Raw genomic sequence first — 19,151 nt, 5'->3', positions numbered from 1 at the left:
TTCAGCATATTGGCAGGGCAAGTCGCTGCATAGCCACAAAGCACAGCAGCTAGGGACAGTCTCACAGCCTTAGCTTTGTGGAGAGAGGAGCCCCCAGTCTATCTGGGCCGGCATTTAAATTGTTCGAACATTTCAATAGGACCTGGCTGCACTGCAGCAAATCACTCCGGGCCTAGAGTTTGCTGCTGGAGACCCGGTTTTCAACCTCTCCAAATTGGCTCAGCACTTAGAGTGATCCAAACTCGCCTGACTCTTGACACCTTGCCTTTCCAGTCTATATGGGCTGGCATTTAGATAATGCAAACAGTGTACTGTACCTAGCATTAGGACCTGGGCCTTGATGCGACCAATCACTTCAAACCTAGAACACACCACCCAGTGATTTGCTTAAGATCTGGATTTCACAGTTGAAGAAGGCATTCATGACCTCACCAAATTGGCTTGGCATTTAGAGTGATCCACCCTTGCACTGGGTAAGTTGGATGGGCATTGAATCTCCCCTGTCCTGTCTTTTCCCTTCCAAGTTGCCCACTCCCATCAGCATGGCTCCAACTCCAAGGGCATCAATTTTGCAGCACAGCAGCAGGGCACATCTCTCAAGTTTGCTTTGTTCTCACTCGCCTCTTCATTGTTTGCAGTGATAGTTTACAGTAATTTACTTCAAAAAAGGTGTTATTAATAATGTTTTTGATTGAATTCCTTTGCTGATGAACCACAAATAAATTACACTTTAAGAATGAAATCAGGAGGGCTAAAAGAGGGAATGACATTGCTCTAGCAGACAAACTGAAGGAGAATTCTAACAGCTTCTACAGATACGTTAAGAGCAAAAAATTGCAAGGGACAAAATTGGTCCTCTGGAAGATCAGAATATTAATAGATTTTTTGCATCTGTATTTAGTTGGGAGACAGACATAGAGTCTATGGAAATGAGGCAAAGCAGCAGTGAGTTCATGGACCCTATACAAATTACAGAGGAGGAGGTGTTTACCGTCTTGAGGCAAATTAGGGTGAACAAATCCCTAGGACCTGACAAGGTGTTCCCTCAGATCCTGTGGGAGGTAATTGCAGAAACTGCAGTGGCCCTAGCGGAGATATTTAAATTATCCTTGGTGACAGGTGAGGTACAGGAATATTGTTCTGCTGTTTAAGAAAGGCTCTAAGAATAAACCGGAATATTATAGGCCAGTGATCCTGACGTCAGTAATGGAAAGGTTATTAGAAGGTATTCTACTTACTTATTGTCTGTTATGTCACTGGCATTTCGGGCAGGAGCAATAAAGGTCTTTCATATCTATCTGTCCATACAGACATACACAGATAAAGAAAGATACTTCGTTGCTATTTTCATAACTTTTTTTTTGACCAGTCAGGGTTCTTAGCCCTGAGCTGAACCCCCAAACCTGGAAGACTGGTGAAGTGCTCTTAATCTGGCCTCTACCATTTGACCTGTTTGGCAAGAGCCAAAGTACAAGGCCCTGACTCTAGCTAAGATAACTCTTTGGGTCATTGAGGCATGCAAGACCCTAAACCCTTTGACAAGGTTGTGGTCCTCTTGAAGGAAAGGTATTCTAAGGGACCAGAAATATGAGTATTTGGATAGGCATGGTCTGATTAGGGATAGTCAGCATGACTTTATGCATGGTAGGTCATGTCTAACCAGTCCTGTAGAATTTTTCAAGGAAGCTACCAGCAAAAGTTAATGGACTTCAGCAAGGCATTTGTAATGGTCCCACGTGTGAGATTTGTTAAGAAGGTTCATTCGCTTGGGATTCAAATTAATTAATGGCTGGCTTTCTGACTGGAGGCATGTGACTAGTGGAGAACTGTACGGATTAGTGCCAGGTCCATTGTTGTTTGTCATTTATACCAATGATCTGGGTGATAATGTAATTAACTGTGTCAGCAAATTTGCAGAGTATATCGAGATTGGGGGTGTAGTAGACAGTGAAGAAGACTATCCAGATCTGGACCAAATGGAAAAAAATGGGCAGAAAAATGGCAGATGGAATATGGAATTTAATGCAGGCAACTGTTGCTCTTTGGGAGAACCAACCAGTGTAGGTCTTACACAGTGAGTGATAGGGCACTGAGGAGTGTGGTAGTACAAATTGATCTTGGAATACCGATCCATAATTCATTGAATGTGGCATCACATGTAGTTAGGGTCATAAAGAAAGCTTTTGGCATGTTGGCCCTCATAGATCAAGGTATTGAGTACTAGAGTTGGGATATTATGATGAAGTTGTATAAGATGTTGGTGAAGCCTAATTTAGAGTATTGTGTGCAATTTTGGTCACCTACCTACAGGAATGATGTAAGTAATATTGTAAGAGTGCAGAGAAATTTTTCAAGAACGTGTGGATCTAGAGGACCTGAGTTATAAGGAAAGATTGAATAGGTTAGAATTTATTCCCTAGAACGTAGGTTGCAGGGAGATTTGATAAAATTATGAGGAGCATAGATAGGGAAAATGCAAGATGCCTTTTCCAATGCGGTTGAGTGGGACCACGACGAGAGATCATGGGTTAAGGGTGAAAGGTGAGAAGTTTAGTGGGAACACGAGGGGAAACTGCTTCACTCAGAAGGTGGTAGGTGTGTGCTACAAGCTGTCAGCGCAAGTGATAGATGCGATTTCAATTTCAACATTGGAGAGAAGTTTGGATAAATACATGGATAGGAGGGGTATGGAGAGCTATGGTACAGAAGCAGGTCAATGGGACCAAGCAGTCTAAATGGCACTGCTTGGACCATTTCTGTGCTGTATTTTTCTTTGACTCTCAGTCAAACATTGATTTGAGAACCAAATTGAAATTCATATTCAGATTTATTTATCACTTTACATTGAAATATACAGTGAAATGCCTTGTTTGTGTTAACAACCAACACACCCAAGGATGTGCTGATGGTAACCTGGAAGTGTTGGCAACTTAGCATGCCCACAATGTTCAGCAGATCAATACAAGCAGTAACAACCCAGCCATCATAGAATACATCCTCACATCTGACGTTACTGTCTGATTTGGTGTAGTATCCTCTCACAATATACAAAAACTACAGCAATCTGCCAGGTCAGCTCCAAAGGTCTTTGCTACAGTCTGCCATCACTGTAGGAATTATATGTGTCCAGGACAAAAGAGCGAGCATGAAAAATCATTGCAGGCACTAGACACCCAGCAAGCAAAAGAAGTGTTACACTTGCCTGTTCACCTTCTACTTCATCTCTATTCAGGGCCCCAAATAGTCCTTCCAGGTGAGACAACACATCTGCTGCAAATCTTTTGGGGTTTTCTATTGTATCCATTGCTCCTGATGTGGCCTCCTCTACAGTGATGAGACCCACTGGGGATCACTGGTCTCTTTAGTGCTTGCTGACCCAATCTCCATGACCTTCAACTGCTGAGCTCCAGCTCCTGCCTCAGTTCTTCATTTTCCTTCATCTATGTCCCTAATCCCTAACCTGAACTCCCCATATTATCCCTAAAACAATACCTACAGACCTAAAAAACAGCTAAGTCTGGCCATGACATCAATGGGCTTTGCAGCTTGGTGCCATCTTGGCCTTGTTTATGATGCAGTAAGAGGTCACTAAATGGATTTGGTTTTCAATTCAAGTTCAATTGTCATTTAACCAGATATGAATACTTATGAATACAGCCAAATGAGTCAGCCAAACAAGGAATGGATGCAGTAGGCTACCCCGAAAGATTTGCAGAAGGTACAAAGACACATTCCTAGCAGTCGCACAGAAAATCACAATCACATAATAAGAGTCCTGATGCCCACTTACCCCCGCCCCACCGCACCACCGATGGATGTATATAAATCAACAAGTCTATGTATGAATACTATATCAGTAAAAATACAAGGATCCAGAATATGCATCTGCACAGTGCCAATAAAAAGTATTCTCCACCCCGCCCCCACCCCAGAAATTCTCATGTTTGATTGTTTTACAACATTGAATCACAGTGGATTTAGGTAGGCTATTTTTGACACTGATCAACAGAAAAAGACTCCTCAGTCCATTTCAAATCTTCAGTCACCTCAGCTGCACTACACTGCCCCCAACTGACACAATGGCTTGGACACCTCTGCTCTGGTGGTTGAAAACCAAGCAACTTTGCAGCTTCTGGCCCGAGTCCATTGAGTATTGTGCCACTAAAAACCTGCAGTAGGCCGCAACAGAGCTTGTCTTCTGCCAAGTGAAACTCTGTGAAGGCAGCTCTGACTCCAACTTGACACTGTGTCACACTGGACCCAGTGAAGTGCAACAATTTCGTCCCCTCACTCTAGGTAGTTGCAAACAGTTGCCACCATCGCTTCAGGCCTAGCCCTTGCTACGACCTCGGTCTAGAACATCTGCCCCTGCTTGCACCCAATAAATCGAATTGAACTTGCGGCATTCCAGATTAACAACGTCCAAAGGGGTCTTGTGATCATAAGAATAGTGACCATGATGGCCACTTGCTATTTGACTGTTATCTCCATCAACTTAGGCAGCAGCACTTTGTGCAGTTCCTTCATTACCTCCACTAGAGAGCGACTCACTGATGATGTAGACTTGCAGTCGTTTGAGTTCTTAACATATCCCAGGATCTTGTGACCATTAGATGTATAAGTAGCACCTGTTGTTGACCCCATAGAAGCTGCTGTGACCAGTTGTGCCGCCATCTTGCCGAATCTTAGAGCTGATTTATAAATCATAAGAGAGGAAAAGAGTGAAGTAATTAACTTTGAGCAAACACTGAAAGTCTATCACTTCTTGTTTTTTTTTCAGGGCTTTTTTATTATTGTAAATGTGTGGAATGCAGAAAGGATAATCTATTTTTACTTTTTTTAACCTTGTTCCTGCCCTGACAGGTTATATTGACCATTTCACAGCTTATGTGGTGTCGTGATTTGCACCATTGTCTAGAAGGTGATATCCAGGATCATATTACAGCCATGATTGACTTTGAAAAGACTAACTTTGAGGTAACTTTGACCTAGTCAATAATTTTCTATTTGGTCAGCATGGGTATATCTGCTTAAATTTTTTTGGGCAGAGATGCATTTGTAAGAAAAAAAATTCTAATATCTTTTGTTGAAAGTGATTCAAGTTAAAAAAAACTTTGAAACATTAATGGAAAATGGAATTGCTGCATTATTCTAAAGAAATAGATAGGTATTTGCAAACTTGAATACATTTCAAAAAATCCTTTTACTGTTTGCATTAATAGTGTCATTAAATTTATGAACTTTGGTATTATTGATATTATATGTGCATCTTGCTATCCTTGCAATATTATGAATCTATTCTGTTTTGAATGGGTCTTAAGGATGTTGGGAATAAAGGGTATCAGTAATTTTGTTCATCCTTTACGTCTTTTCCGGGGCGCCTTGAGGTGATACATGGCAGCAGATCTCAATGCATACGATTAAATATTCTCGTTTCAGCTTGATACAGCTAAAAAGCACAACTGCTTCCAAGGTCAGTACAGTCAATAAAGATGTCTTAATGCAAATAAACAAACTAATGCTGCTTAAAACTGACGGAGACAATGCCAATTGGGGACATGCTCCTCACCGGATTCTACGCAGGAAATGTGGCTGCAGGTCAGGGATAAGAGTGCATTTAAGGAAATGGGGTTTTAAACTCCCAATACCAACTATCTTGCTGGCAAACATGCAGTCTCTGGTGAATAAAATTGATGATCTCAGAGCTAGGGTGCTGAATCAGAGGCACATGCGGACCGTGTGTGTCCTTTGTTTCATGGAATCCTGGTTAATCCCTTCTGTACCGGATGCATCGATTCAGATCGACACGTTTTACTGTGCACCGTCAGGATAGATCTATAGAGTCTCTCAAAAGCAGGGGTGGAAGACTATGCCTCATGATCAACTCTTCTTGGTGCACAAATATATCAGTGCTGTCCCAATTCTTCTCACCAGACCTGAAATATCTAACAGTTAAGTACCGTCCATTTTACCTACCATGGGAGGTAAAATGGATGGCATCTTTGAATTTGGCTGAGTATTATTTTGACAGCGGTATACATTCCCCCTCAGGCCAATGTCAATCAGGTTTAGATGATCTGGGATCAACATGCATGAAACAGTGCATCCTAACGCCTTCAGCGTCATTTTGGGGGGTTTTACCAAGGTCAGTCTGAAAAAACCACGAAGCAAATACCATCAACAGATCACTTGCAATGCCAGAGGAAACTACTCACTGGACCATTGTTACACTACCATCAAGAATGCCTACTGTGCTATTCCACGCCCTCACTTTGGGAAGTCTGATCACTTGGTTGTACTTCTTGTATAGGCAGAGGCTAAAGACTGCAGTACCAGTAGTGAGAATCAAGAAGGTATGGACAAGGGAAACACAGGAGCGATTACAGGACTGCTTTGAATTGGTGGACTGGTCTGTATTCAGGGATTCATCTTCGAATCTGGATGAGTATGCTGCAGTTGTTACCAACTTCATTAAAACCTGTGTGGATGAGTGTATGCCTACAATGACTTGCTGTACATTCCCAAACCAAAAGCCGTGGATGAATCAGGAGGTGTGTCGTCTGGTGAAGGCTAGATCTGTGGCATTCATCCCTGGCAACCCAGGGTGTGCCAGAAAACTAAGTATGATTTGCAGAGGGCTCTTTCAAAGGCAAATAGACAATTTTGAAAGAGGTTGAAGGCAACATCGGATGTATGATAATTCTGGCAGGGCTTGCAAGGCATTACTTCCTACAAAGCGAAATCCAATAGTATGAATGATAGCAATGCTTCACTACCAGATGAACTCAACGCCTTCTATGCCCGCTTTGAAAGGGAGAATATAGCCACAGCTGTGAAGATCCCTGTTGCACCAGGTGATCCTGTGATCTCTGTCTCCGAGCTGATGTTGGGCTGTCTTTAAAGAGGGTGAACACTCGCAAGGCTGAAGGTCCCGATGGAGTACCTGGTTGGTCTCTGAAAACTTGCTCCAACCAACTGGTAGGAGTGTTCAAGGACATTTTCAATCTCTCACTGCTATGGACAGAAGTTTCCACTTGCTTCAAAAATGCAACAATTAGACCAGTGCCTAAGAAGAATAATGTGAGCTGCCTTAATGACTACTGCCCAGTAGCTGTCACATCTACAGTGATAAAATGCTTTGAGATTGGTCTTGACTAAGCTGAACTCCTGCCTCAGCAAGAACCTGGACCCATTGCAATTTACCTATCACCACAATAGGTCAACAGCAAATGCAACCTCACTGGCTCTCCACATGGTATTAGACCACCTGGACAATACAAACACCTATGTCAGGATGCTGTTCATTGTCTATAGCTCAGCATTTAACACCATTGTTCCCACAATCCTGATTGAGATGTTACCAAACCTGCACCTCTGTACCTCTGTCTACAATTCAATCCTTGACTACCTAATTGGAAGACCACAATCTGTGCAGATTGGTGATAATACCTCCTCCTCGCTGATGGTCAGCACTGGTGCACCTCAAGGGTGTGCTTAGCCCACTGTTTTACTCTCTCTATAGCCATGACTATGTGGCTAGGCATCGCTCAAATACCATCTATAAATTTGCTGATGATACAGCCATTGTTGGTAAAATCTCAGATGGAGATGAGAGATGAGTGCAATGACCTTGCACTCAACGTCAGTAAGATGAAAGATCTGATTATGGATCACAGGAAGGGTAAGACAAAGGAACACATACCAATCCTCATAGAGGGAACAGAAGTGGAGAGAGTGAGCAGTTTCAAGTTCCTGGGTGTCAAGGTCTCTGAGGACCTAACCTCATCCCAGCATATTGATGCAGTTATAAAGAAGGCAAGACAGCAGCTGTACTTCATTTGGAGTTTGAAGAGATTTGATATGTCAACAAATACACTCAAAAACTTCTATAGATGTACCATGGAGAAGATTCTAACAGGCTGCATCACAGTCTGGTATGGGGTGGGGCTACTACTGCACAGGACTGAAAGAAGCTGCAGAGGGTCGTAAATATAATTGGCTCCATCTTGGATACTAGCCTAAAAAGTACCCAGGACATCTTCAAGGAGCAATGTCTCAGAAAGGCAGCGTCCATTATTAAGGAACTCCAGCACCAAATGCATGTCCTTTTCTCACTGTTACCATCAGGTAGGAGGTACAGAAGCCTAAAGGCGAACACTCAGCAATCCAGAAACAGCTTCTTCTCCTCTGCCACCCGATTCCTGAATGGACATTGAACCAGTGAACACTACCTCACTTTTTTACAATATGTTGTTTCTGCTTTATACACGATTTTTAATCTATTCATTACACATATATGGTAATTAATTTACTTATTTATTATTATTATTATTATTATTTTTCATCTTCTATATTATGTATTGCATTGAACTGCTGGTGCTAAGTTAATGAATTTCATAACACATGCCAGTGAAAATAAACGTGATTCTGATTCGGATTCTTTTTTACGTTCACAAGTCACTGCTGGATGCTGAGAGTATCAAGTACAGCAGGTCTGTCCCATCACTGAGTTGCTCCATAGTGATGGAGCTGGACTTACTGCCTCCTATTCTTGTGTTGTCTCCTGGACTTGTTGCATAGTATTGTTGTGTTGGGATGTTGCACAGTGCAAATCATTGTCTTGGCTGTTTTTATGGTAATGCAAAATCCGGTTGGTCATTCATAACATAGAATACTGTAAGTCTAGTCGACTCACTTTACACTAGCTAAGCATGGCTCCAATGCCATTTTCAAGTTTGCTGACAACACCACTGTCACAGGCTGAATCAAAGGTAGTGATGAATTAGTATATAGGAGGAAGACTGAAAATCCAGCTAAGCGGTGACATTGCAACAACCTCTTGCTTAGTGTTGGCAATACCAAGAGGATGATTATTTGGAGAAGGAAAGCAGGAGTTAAGGAGACAGTCCTCATTTGAGGATCAGTGGTGGAGGGAGTCAGCAACTTTAAATTCTTCAGTGTTATAATTTTGGATGACTTGTCCTGGGACCAGTACGTAAGTGCAATTATGAAGAAAGCACAGCAATGCCGCTACTTGCTTAGGACTTTGCAAAGCTTTGACATGACAACTAAAACTTTGGTAGACTTCTATAGATTTGTAGTGGAGAGTATATTGTCTGACCGCATCACAGCCTGGTATGGAAACACCAATGGCCCTGAATGGAAAAACCTACAAAAAGTAGTGGGTATGGCCCCGTCCATTATGGGTAAAGACCTCCCCACTACTGAGCACATCTACATGAAACACTGTTGCAGCAAAGCAACATCCATCATAAGGGACCCCCCCATCACACAGGGCATGTGCTCTGCCCACTGCTGTGACCAGGAAGAAGGTACAGGAGCCTCAGAACTCATACTATCAATTCCAGGAACAGGTATTACCCCTTAGTTTCAGGCACCAAAACCAAAGGGGATACTTCACTCAACTTCATTTGTCCCTTCATTGAAATGTTCACAGAACCAATAGACTCACTTTCAAGGACACTTCATCACATGTTCTCTATATTTATTTCTTATTATTACTCATTTATTTTTATTTGCACTGTTTGTTGTCTTTTTTACATTGGTTGAATGCCCAATTTGGTGTGGTCTTTCATTGATTCTTTATGGTTATTAGTTTATGGATTTATTGAGTATGCTCACAAGAAAATGAATCTCAGTGTTGCATCTGGTGACATGTATGCAAATTAATAATATATTTACTTTGAACTTTGGTTCATTGTCAAGACTGAAGGCAGTGGAGCTGTGTTGTCTTGGTTGTAGCAAGGACGAGTCTGTTGCCTTTGCTGAGAGGAGAAGATGCTGGAGGCAGCGTGGAAGAGAGCGGAGTCCTCTATAGGTGCACTAGAATTCATACTGAGTTGGGGGCTGGCCCCTCCCATTTATACTGCTCTCCTGTGTTCGCTCATTGTTACTCTCTGGTGTTCACTTGGCAGTGCCCTCCAGTGTTCATTCAGTGCTGCTCTCAACTTATCATCAATCAACAATCATGCCACTCATGGACTTGGACTATATATATACATACATACATACATACATACACACATACACACACACACACACACACACACACACACACACACACACACACACACACACACACACACACACACACACACACACAGCAGTGACTGTATATGTTTTCGTGCAGTCATAACCATATGTGCTATTTTTGCTCTTGGGATGTGTTCTGTTGGTAATGTGTTTTGCACCTAGTGCACCTGTGTTGGTAATGTGTTTTGCAACTAGGAACACTAGTTTATTTGGCTATATTCACGTGTGGATGAATGATAATTACTGTTCGCATTAATAGTACCACTAGATTTATTAAAATTTGGTATTACTGATCTTATATGTGCATCTTGCTATCCATGCATTATTCTGAATCTATTTTGTTTGGAATGGCTCATAAGGATGTTATGGAATAAAGAGTGTCAACAATCTTGTAGCAATATATAAATACTGTTGTTCATATTGGATGTCTAATAATCATATAACTTATATTTATAGAGACTGAATGCTCTGGCTGCATTGGTACGAGGGAAGCTCCTAACTCTTCACCGGAGCATTGTAACGGCTCTCATAACCATCGATGTTCATGCAAGAGACATTGTCAGTGAACTAGTTAAAGAAAAGGTATTTTGATCTGCCAAAAGAGTTTTACTGTTTTGATCTGCACCTGATTGTTGAAAGTAGTATTGCTGCATATTTTGAACTTTTTGTTAGTCCCAGCTACAGCAGTAATGGCCATGGTGGAACTGATGGAGGAAAGGTCCTTGTATATGATTTTGTCTGTCAGTCTGTCCTGTCATGCATAATACATTGGAGGTGTGAACCAACAGGATAAGAGAGGGAGCAAATGCTTAGCAGATTGAATATAATGTGGGGAAATCAGTGCTTGTTTGCTTTAATAGGAAGAATAGAAAGCAGAATAGTTCTTAAAATGGGAAGAGGCTACAGATTTGATAGATTCCTCCGTATATGATATGCAAAAAACTAGCAGGTAGGCAAATTAAACGTTAGCCTTTTTTATAAGGCATGGAGCACAAAGGTAGGAAGATAATATAATTAGAAAAAATGTTGACAAAACAATGCCTAGACTAATGTATGCATATGTGCTCCTCTTATTTAGGGATAGATGTATTTGCATTGGACATTAGTTTGGAACCAATGGAACTAGGAAGAAAGGATCATTTTACAGAAAAAATTGAACTGGTTAGATCTATAGACATTGTTGAAAATCAAATAATTGCAAATGCTGACATTCTGAAATAAAAACAGAAAATGATGGTCAAAAAGCTAGGCACTTTCTATGGAAAGAAAAATAGAGTTAATATTTTGGATCAAAGACCTCGCATTAGAATTGGTGAATAGAGAAAATATTAGTTTTAAGAAAGAGAGTGAGTGGACAGTGAAGGGTAGAATGAAAGGGATATTCCTACTAGGGTAAGGTTGAGATAGCAATAGGGATAAGCTGTTGATGAATTAACTTGGCCTATTGTGTAATGAGGATAGTTAGATAAGAGGTAACATGAACAAATAATGTAAAAGGAAATATTAAGCATTTTGGGTCTTACAGATAGAGAGAAAAACTATCATCATCTCTATCATCACCTGGTTTTTTGAACCTTTTTTTAAGCTTTTTTTTCTTGACTAGATTTTCAATTGCCTTTGAAAACCATAGGTCCTGTACCCTACCATCCTTTCCCTATCTCATTGGAATGTACCTATGCAGAATTCCACACAAATATCCCCTAAACGTTTGCCACATTTCTTCTGTACTTTTCCCTGAGAACATCTGTTCCCAATTTAAGCTTCCAGTTTCCTGCCTGATAGCCTTATAATTCCCCTTACTCCAATTAAACACTTACCTAACTTGTCTGTTCCTATCGCTCTCCAAAGCTATTATAAAGGGGATAGTATTATGATCACCCACTGAGAGATCTGACACCTGACCAGGTTCATTTCCCAATACTAGATCAAAAACAGCCTCATTTCTTGTAGGCTTCTCTACATATTTTGTCAGGAAAGCTTCCTGAACACACCTAACAAACTCCATCCCATCTAAATCTCTTGCTCTAAGAAGATACCAATGAATATTGGGGAAATTAAAATCCTTTTATTATTACACCTTTCCAGAATCTGCCTCCCCTATCTGCTCCTCTTTATCCCTGTTACTATTGGGTGGTCTATAAAAAACACCCAGTAGAGTTATTGACCCCTTCCTGTTTCTAACTTCCACCCACAGAGACTCAGTTGACAATCCCTCCATGACTTACTCCTTTTCTGTAGCCGTGACACTATCTCTGATCAGCAGTGCTACCCACCCACCTCTTTTGCCCCCCTCTCTGTCATTTCAGAAACATCTAAAGCCTGGCACTTTAAATATCTATTGCTGTACTTAAGCCATTCAAGTTTCTATAATGGCCACAACACCATAGATCCAAATACTGATCCACACTCTAAGATCATCTGCTTTGTTTATGATGCTTCTTACATGAAAATAGACACATCTTAAACCATCAGTCTGAGCACATCCCTTCTCTATTACCTGCCTGTCCTCTCCTTCACACTACCTACAAGTTTTCTCTATGTGTGAGCCAACTGCCCCTTCCTCCATCTCTTCGGTTCGGTTCTCACCCCCCAGCAATTCTAGTTTAAACTCTCCCCAGTAGCCTTAGCAAACCTTCCTGCCAGGATGTTGGTCCCCCTGGGATTCAAGTGCAAACCATCCTTTTTGTACAGGACACACCTGCCCGAAAAGAGGTCCAATGATCCAGAAATCTAAATCCCTGCCCCCTGCTCCAATCCCTCAGCCACACATTTATCCTCCACCTCATTCTATTCCTATACTCAATGTCACGTGGCACAAGCGGTAATCCCGAGATTACTACCTTTGCAAACCTGTTTCTCAACTTCCTTCCTATCTTCCTGTAGGCTTTTTTCAAGACCTCTTCCCTTTTCCTACCTATGTCATTGGTACCAATATGTAACACGATCTCTGGCTGTTCTCCCTCCCACTGCAGGATATCTTGGACACGATCTGAAACATCCCAGACCCAGGCACCTGGGAGGAAAAATACCATCCATATTTATTTCCTGCATCCACAGAATTACTTGTCTGACCCCCTAATTATAGAGTCCCCTATCACTGGTGCCATCCTCTTTCTTTCCCTACCCTTCTGAGCCACAGGACCAGACTCTGTGCCAGAGGTGCAGCCACTGTTGCTTCCCCAGGTAGGTTTGCCCCCCCAATAGTACTCAAACAGGAGTACATATTGTTAAGGGGGAAAGCCACAGGGGTACACTCTAGTATCTGATTCTTGCCCTTCTCTCTCCTGACTGTAACCCACTTATCTGTCTGCTGAGGCCCCAGTGTGACTACTCGCCTATAGCTCCTCTCTATCACCTTTTCATTTTCCCTGACCAGACGAAGGTCTTTGAGCTGCATCTACAGTTCCCTAACCCGGTCCCTAAGGAGCTGCAGCTCGACACACCTGACTCAGATATGGCCATCTGGGAGGCTGGGAGTCTCACGGACATCTGACACCCAGTACAGAACACTGGCCTCACAGACATACTTCCTATTCCTCACAAGTAGCTCACCTCACCTCGACCCGTTTTTGCCTAAGCCCCATTGCAACAAAGCCCTCCTACTCTGTCTCCCTCTACTTGGATGCCTGCTCTATAAAGCTGTCTTCTTTTAAATCCTTCCCGCCGGTCTAACTCACTGACATCCATGTGTCTGTACAGTCATGCCTTGATCATGTTGGAAAAGCCTAGTTCACACTATATCTCAATAAATCAATCAATTAAAAAAACAATAAAAATGCTCAAGCCAAGTCCCCTAACTTAGATTAGAAAATTAGTGAGCAGAATAAAATATAGATCATATTTGAAAATAAAAAAGCAGACCAAAATAAGAGTGTTGGATTATGTATTTGCTATTTGGTCAAATGAAAATGTACTTAATCCAATTAAATTTATTGGAAAAATGTTTCAGATCAAACTGAATTGGCAGTAAGAATTACAGAACTATAACATATCAAATACATTTCAAGATGAAAAATTAGCGTTATTTGTCACATGTTTATTGAACTGTGTCACTTTGCGTCAATGCCAACACATCTACAGACATTTTGGGGGCAGCCCACAAGTATCAGCATGCTTGCAATGTCAGCATAACATATCCAGAGTTTACAAACCCTAACCCGTATGTCTTTTGAATCTGGGAGCAAACCAGAGCCCACAGTGGAACCACAAGTAGTCACAGGAGATCACCTTTCCAACAGTGGCAAATAAAGTAAAAAGGTTGGAAGATTTTATGGCTGGAGGGTTACAGTTAAAACAGGTTTAGAAGAAGAAATATAAAATAAATACTCTTAAATATATGGTGGGTGGTGGAAATAATGAAGTATATTAATTCTTATGTGTACACACCTGATGAAATCTGCACTGTTGAATCTGAGCAAATATTTGGTAGGCTTTGTTTTACTAAATCCCACCAATGAATTTAAAGCTAATCAAAATCAATTATTATGGTCTAGTAAACTATTAAAATAACTGCCATGAACTATATTTACATAAACATCATTTGAAATGTGCAACTAAAACAGTTAGAAACGGCAGTGTAGATTTTTAATCTAGTGATATGAAAGAAATTTGATTGAGAGGTTTATGTTTCTATTAATAATGTTTGTTGTTTCATGTGTATAGGTGGATAATGTAAATAACTTTGAGTGGCAGAGGCAATTGCGCTATTACTGGGATCTTGATGCAGACAACTGTGTAGCTATGATGGCCTTATCTAACTACACATATGGCTATGAGTACCTTGGAGCATCTCCTCGGCTGGTGATTACGCCACTTACTGTAGGTATATTTGGATAAGAAGATAGTTACATGATATTTAAAGTAGAAAGTAAGTAATAGAAATATTAATGAATGGATGTCTCTGCTGGAATGAAAAATCACTATCAGTGATAGACATGTCACCTTTTTTGTCACCTTATCTGTCCTGCTACCAATTCTCGAGCAAAGCATTGAATCTATTATTTGATAAAAACTTTCATTTGGAACTTATGTCATTTTTTTCTGTAGACCTAACATTCTGGAAAATATTAAAAGGTCTTCTATTGCTTTATGCTGTAATTTAATCAGTGGGTCAACAGTATAATTACTAAGTTTGACATTCCTTGCTGTGATTTGGTACATGATTTTACTTTGTCCATTTTCTTTGCACTGATTGAGAAAAGTTGTCTCAAGTTAATTACATCTTTGAATAAGAGAATTACTGGCAGAAGGGGAAATTAGAAAACGGTATGAAGTATTTGTTTATCCTTACTACAACTCATTCAGGTGAATGATTGTCCAACAATTTTTCAAAAAACCCTCTGTTACAATAAGTGTCAATCTTCATAGAAAGCCCCTCTCTTGTGCTAGCTGGGGATTGACCAACTTAAGGAGCATTGCAGCTACCATTTTGTGCTGATGACATCACAACACCAGTAGAATATAAATCTGGTGCGTTAGAAGTACCTGTCTCTTTTTACTTTGCTGGGCACACTAATGGACTGGAGTTGTGACTGGTACTGTAGGAACAGTGAAAGTGTGCTGCAGTGAGAGAGGACCTGAGTACATATGTTAGATAACTACAGTGGGTGCTGGTTAATTAGGACATATTGAGAGCAGTATATTTTTGTCCAGTTAAGCAGTTGCCTCAATTGGTTGAAGTTTCACGGAAATAGTTAAAGAAATATAAAAAAAGCAAATTACTATTTCACTGAGTAACAAATTATGTATTTAAATAAAATAAAGAACAAACTATAACACTACTTATACTACTGTACTTTCAAACTGTGTATTAGTTCCTAATACTGTAGTTATCGACAGAATCATTCATCCAGTGTTTGCTGCTGTGTTCTTTTGTATGACTGTATGTGAACAAAATCAGCACAGATACCTAGTGGAGATAATGAACTGCCTTCATACAATGCTTTTGATGACTGCATCCTTCAAATCTTCATTGTAACATTCAATATGTGTGTCAATGCCTTTAAATTCCTCATATTACCTAACTTGTTGAAGTAGTGAAATTGTTTCATTTTCACTCCTGGCATCTCCAAGCATGAATCTCTAAGCCACAGAGGGTAAAACGGTTTTGAATTATTTCTCTCCAATTATCAGTGACAAAATTTACTGCTTTTTGAACATAAACACATGTACTTGATGGCATTTAAACACTGTTTGCAGTAAGCAAGGTGTAGCATCTAACGGCCACACAAATACATGCAATTGATGCTAGCCACAAAGTGCTCAGCAGCAGTCTCCTGTCCCAATGACCAAAATAAATTAAGAGAATTTCAGATATTTTCTTGATTAGTTTTTGTTCTTGAAGAGTTGTCCCGAATAAGCAGCTGCCTTGATTAACCAATTAACTGGAATCAGCTATATTTGTAACTAGGTGTAACTTGAAGGGTTTACTGAATGTTTAGTGTCTGCCTTCTCCTGTAAATAGTTAACTTACCATTAGTGAGTGTCTTCTGCCCCCAGTCACTGAACCCATGAACCTGATTTTACACAACACCCTTAACACACTCATCCTATATTTTGCAATATGTGTAATATATTCATAAATGTAACTAAATTCATTGTCTTTGGTATCCTAGGATCGTTGTTATCTGTGCCTCATGGGAGCTCTGCAGTTAGATCTAGGAGGAGCTCCAGCAGGTCCCGCTGGTACTGGTAAAACAGAAACAACCAAAGACCTTGCTAAGGCTCTGGCCATCCAATGTGTGGTCTTCAATTGTTCTGAAGGATTAGATTATAAGGTGAATTGATTTTCATCAAAGTTCAATTATGTCCATTATTTTATTGAATAAGAAGACAAATTCTCCATTTACAAAAAGTATTTCTTTTCTATATATTCAGTAGTAGAAATTACCTCAGTCCAGAATTTGTGATCTGCAGTCAAGTGGTGGCATTTATTGCAGACCTTGAGAAAAAGTCCAAGTGCAACAGGCAGTGAAGAGGGCAAATGGAATGTTGGCCTTCGTTACAAGGGGAATTGAGTACAAGAGCAAGGATGTCCTTTTGCATTTGTACAGGGCCCTGGTGAGACCACACCTGGAATATTGTGTACAGTTTTGGTCTCCAGGTTTAAGGAAGGACATTCTGGCAATTGAGGAAGTGCAGTGTAGATTCACTAGGTTGATTCCTGGGATGGCAGGGCTGTCTTACGCAGAGAGACTGGAGAGATTGGACTTGTACACCCTGGAATTGAGGAGATTGAGAGGGGATCTGATTAAAACATTTAAGATAATTAAAGGATTTGATAGGATTGAGGCAGGAAATATGTTCCAGATGTTGGGAGAGTCCAGTACCAGAGGGCATGGATTGAGAATAAGAGGTCAGTTATTTAAAACAGAGTTGAGGAAGAGCTTCTTCTCCCAGAGAGTTGTGGAGGTGTAGAATGCACTGCCTCGGAAGACGGTGGAGGCCAATTCTCTGGATGCTTTCAAGAAGGAGCTAGATAGATATCTGATGGATAGGGGAATCAAGGGATATGGGGACAAGGCAGGGACTGGGTATTGATAGTGAATGATCAGCCATGATCTCAGAATGGCGGTGCAGACTCGAGGGGCCGAATGGTCTACTTCTGCACCTATTGTCTATTGTCTATTGCATATATCCAGAAATCTCTGTAGAGACACCATACACTGTTAAAATACTTTCATGTACCCAATACCTGGGAGCTGGTCATAGAATCATTGTGTTATACAGCATGGAAACAGGCCATTTGGCTCAACTCATCCAAGCTGACCAAATTGTCTGTCTACCTTAGCTAGTCTCATTTGCCTCCATTTGACACACTTACCTCAAAACTGTTCAATACCTGTTCTATATCTATATACCTGTCTAAATGTCTTTCAGACATTATAAGTGGAGTTGCATCTATAGCTTCTTCTGGCAGATAATTTCATGTACCTCTATGTGATAAAAACATGTCCCTTAGATCCCTTTTAAATCTTTCTGCTTTCACTTGAAATCTATGTATAGTTTTAGACATCCTTACCCTTTTAAAAAATCCTTCATTATTTTATATTCTACAAGGTTATCCTTCAGCATTCTATACACCAGAGAAAACAAGTCCCAGTTCATTGAATTTTACTTTCTAACTCAAGACCTCCAGTCCCAGTAACATACTCATGAATCTTTTCTACATCGTTCCAGGTTAATGACATCCTTTCTATAGCTGGGAGACCAGTACTGCACAAAATACCCTAAATGTGCTCTCACCAAATAGTTGTAAGACAATGTTCCAACTCTTGTACACAATCCCTAGCCAATGAATGCAAGCATGCCAAATGTCTCTTAACCAGCCTGTGGAGCCATGTCTGCATTTTCAGGGAGCTATGTAAGTTAACTTCAGGGTTTTTTCTTTCTGCGACACTCTTCAGGGCCTTAACATTCACTATGTCAATCCACCATAGTTTAACTAACATAAATGCATACGTCACTGTTGTTTGAATTAAATTCCACCTGCCATTCTCTAGTGCACTTTCTCAACTGATTTAGATTGTGTTGTAATCTTAAATAACTTTCTTCAATTTTGGTGGAATCTGCAAATTTACTAATCATGCCAACACTGTTCTCATCCAGACTGTTAATGAAGAGGACAAACAATAGTGGACCTAGCTTCAAAGACCTTGCTAATGTCCATGTTGACAGCATTCAATGCCCTGCTATCTTTATCCTCTTCAGCACCTCTTCAAGAAAATAATTATATTTATGAGACATGGCTTCCTATGCACTAGCTGTTCTGATTATCCAAGAAGCATTATTTTATTAGTTAACTTCTAAAATCTTCTACAAAATAATAAATGAATATTTATTGATTAAAATAGAAGATGAAATACATTTATCTTCTTAACAAAACTTAAATTATTTCAATATTCCTAACATTTTCCATTGTCCCTGAGGAATATATAGTGCACAAAGTTATTTTAATAGTTTTCTAAGCACTTAGCTGAGTACACCATTGATACAATTAATATAGGTTATGATTACATGTAACGGCCTCTCACATTTTTGGGGTATTTTGTAGCAGAGCTAGCTGCAAGCTATTAAACTCACACTTGTTTGTATTGCTT

The 19,151-nt window shown here is 40.4% G+C and overlaps 1 protein-coding gene across 1 annotated transcript in view; it reads left to right on the top strand.

Moving 5' to 3' along the window:
• The window catches only part of dnah6 (dynein, axonemal, heavy chain 6), a 351,317-nt gene that overhangs the window by 122,419 nt on the left and 209,747 nt on the right, over positions 1-19,151 (top strand). The window contains exons 26-29 of the mRNA XM_059974878.1: positions 4,864-4,977; positions 10,510-10,635; positions 14,716-14,871; positions 16,668-16,829. Coding sequence (XP_059830861.1) covers positions 4,864-4,977; positions 10,510-10,635; positions 14,716-14,871; positions 16,668-16,829 — 558 coding nt within the window. The remainder of the gene's footprint in view (positions 1-4,863; positions 4,978-10,509; positions 10,636-14,715; positions 14,872-16,667; positions 16,830-19,151) is intronic.

The sequence above is a fragment of the Hypanus sabinus genome, chromosome 7 (assembly GCF_030144855.1).
Source record: "Hypanus sabinus isolate sHypSab1 chromosome 7, sHypSab1.hap1, whole genome shotgun sequence".
In the NCBI taxonomy this organism is placed as follows: Eukaryota; Metazoa; Chordata; class Chondrichthyes; order Myliobatiformes; family Dasyatidae; genus Hypanus; species Hypanus sabinus.
The sequence above is the reverse complement of the archived record's forward strand: the minus strand, read 5'-3'. Positions and strand labels throughout refer to the sequence as shown.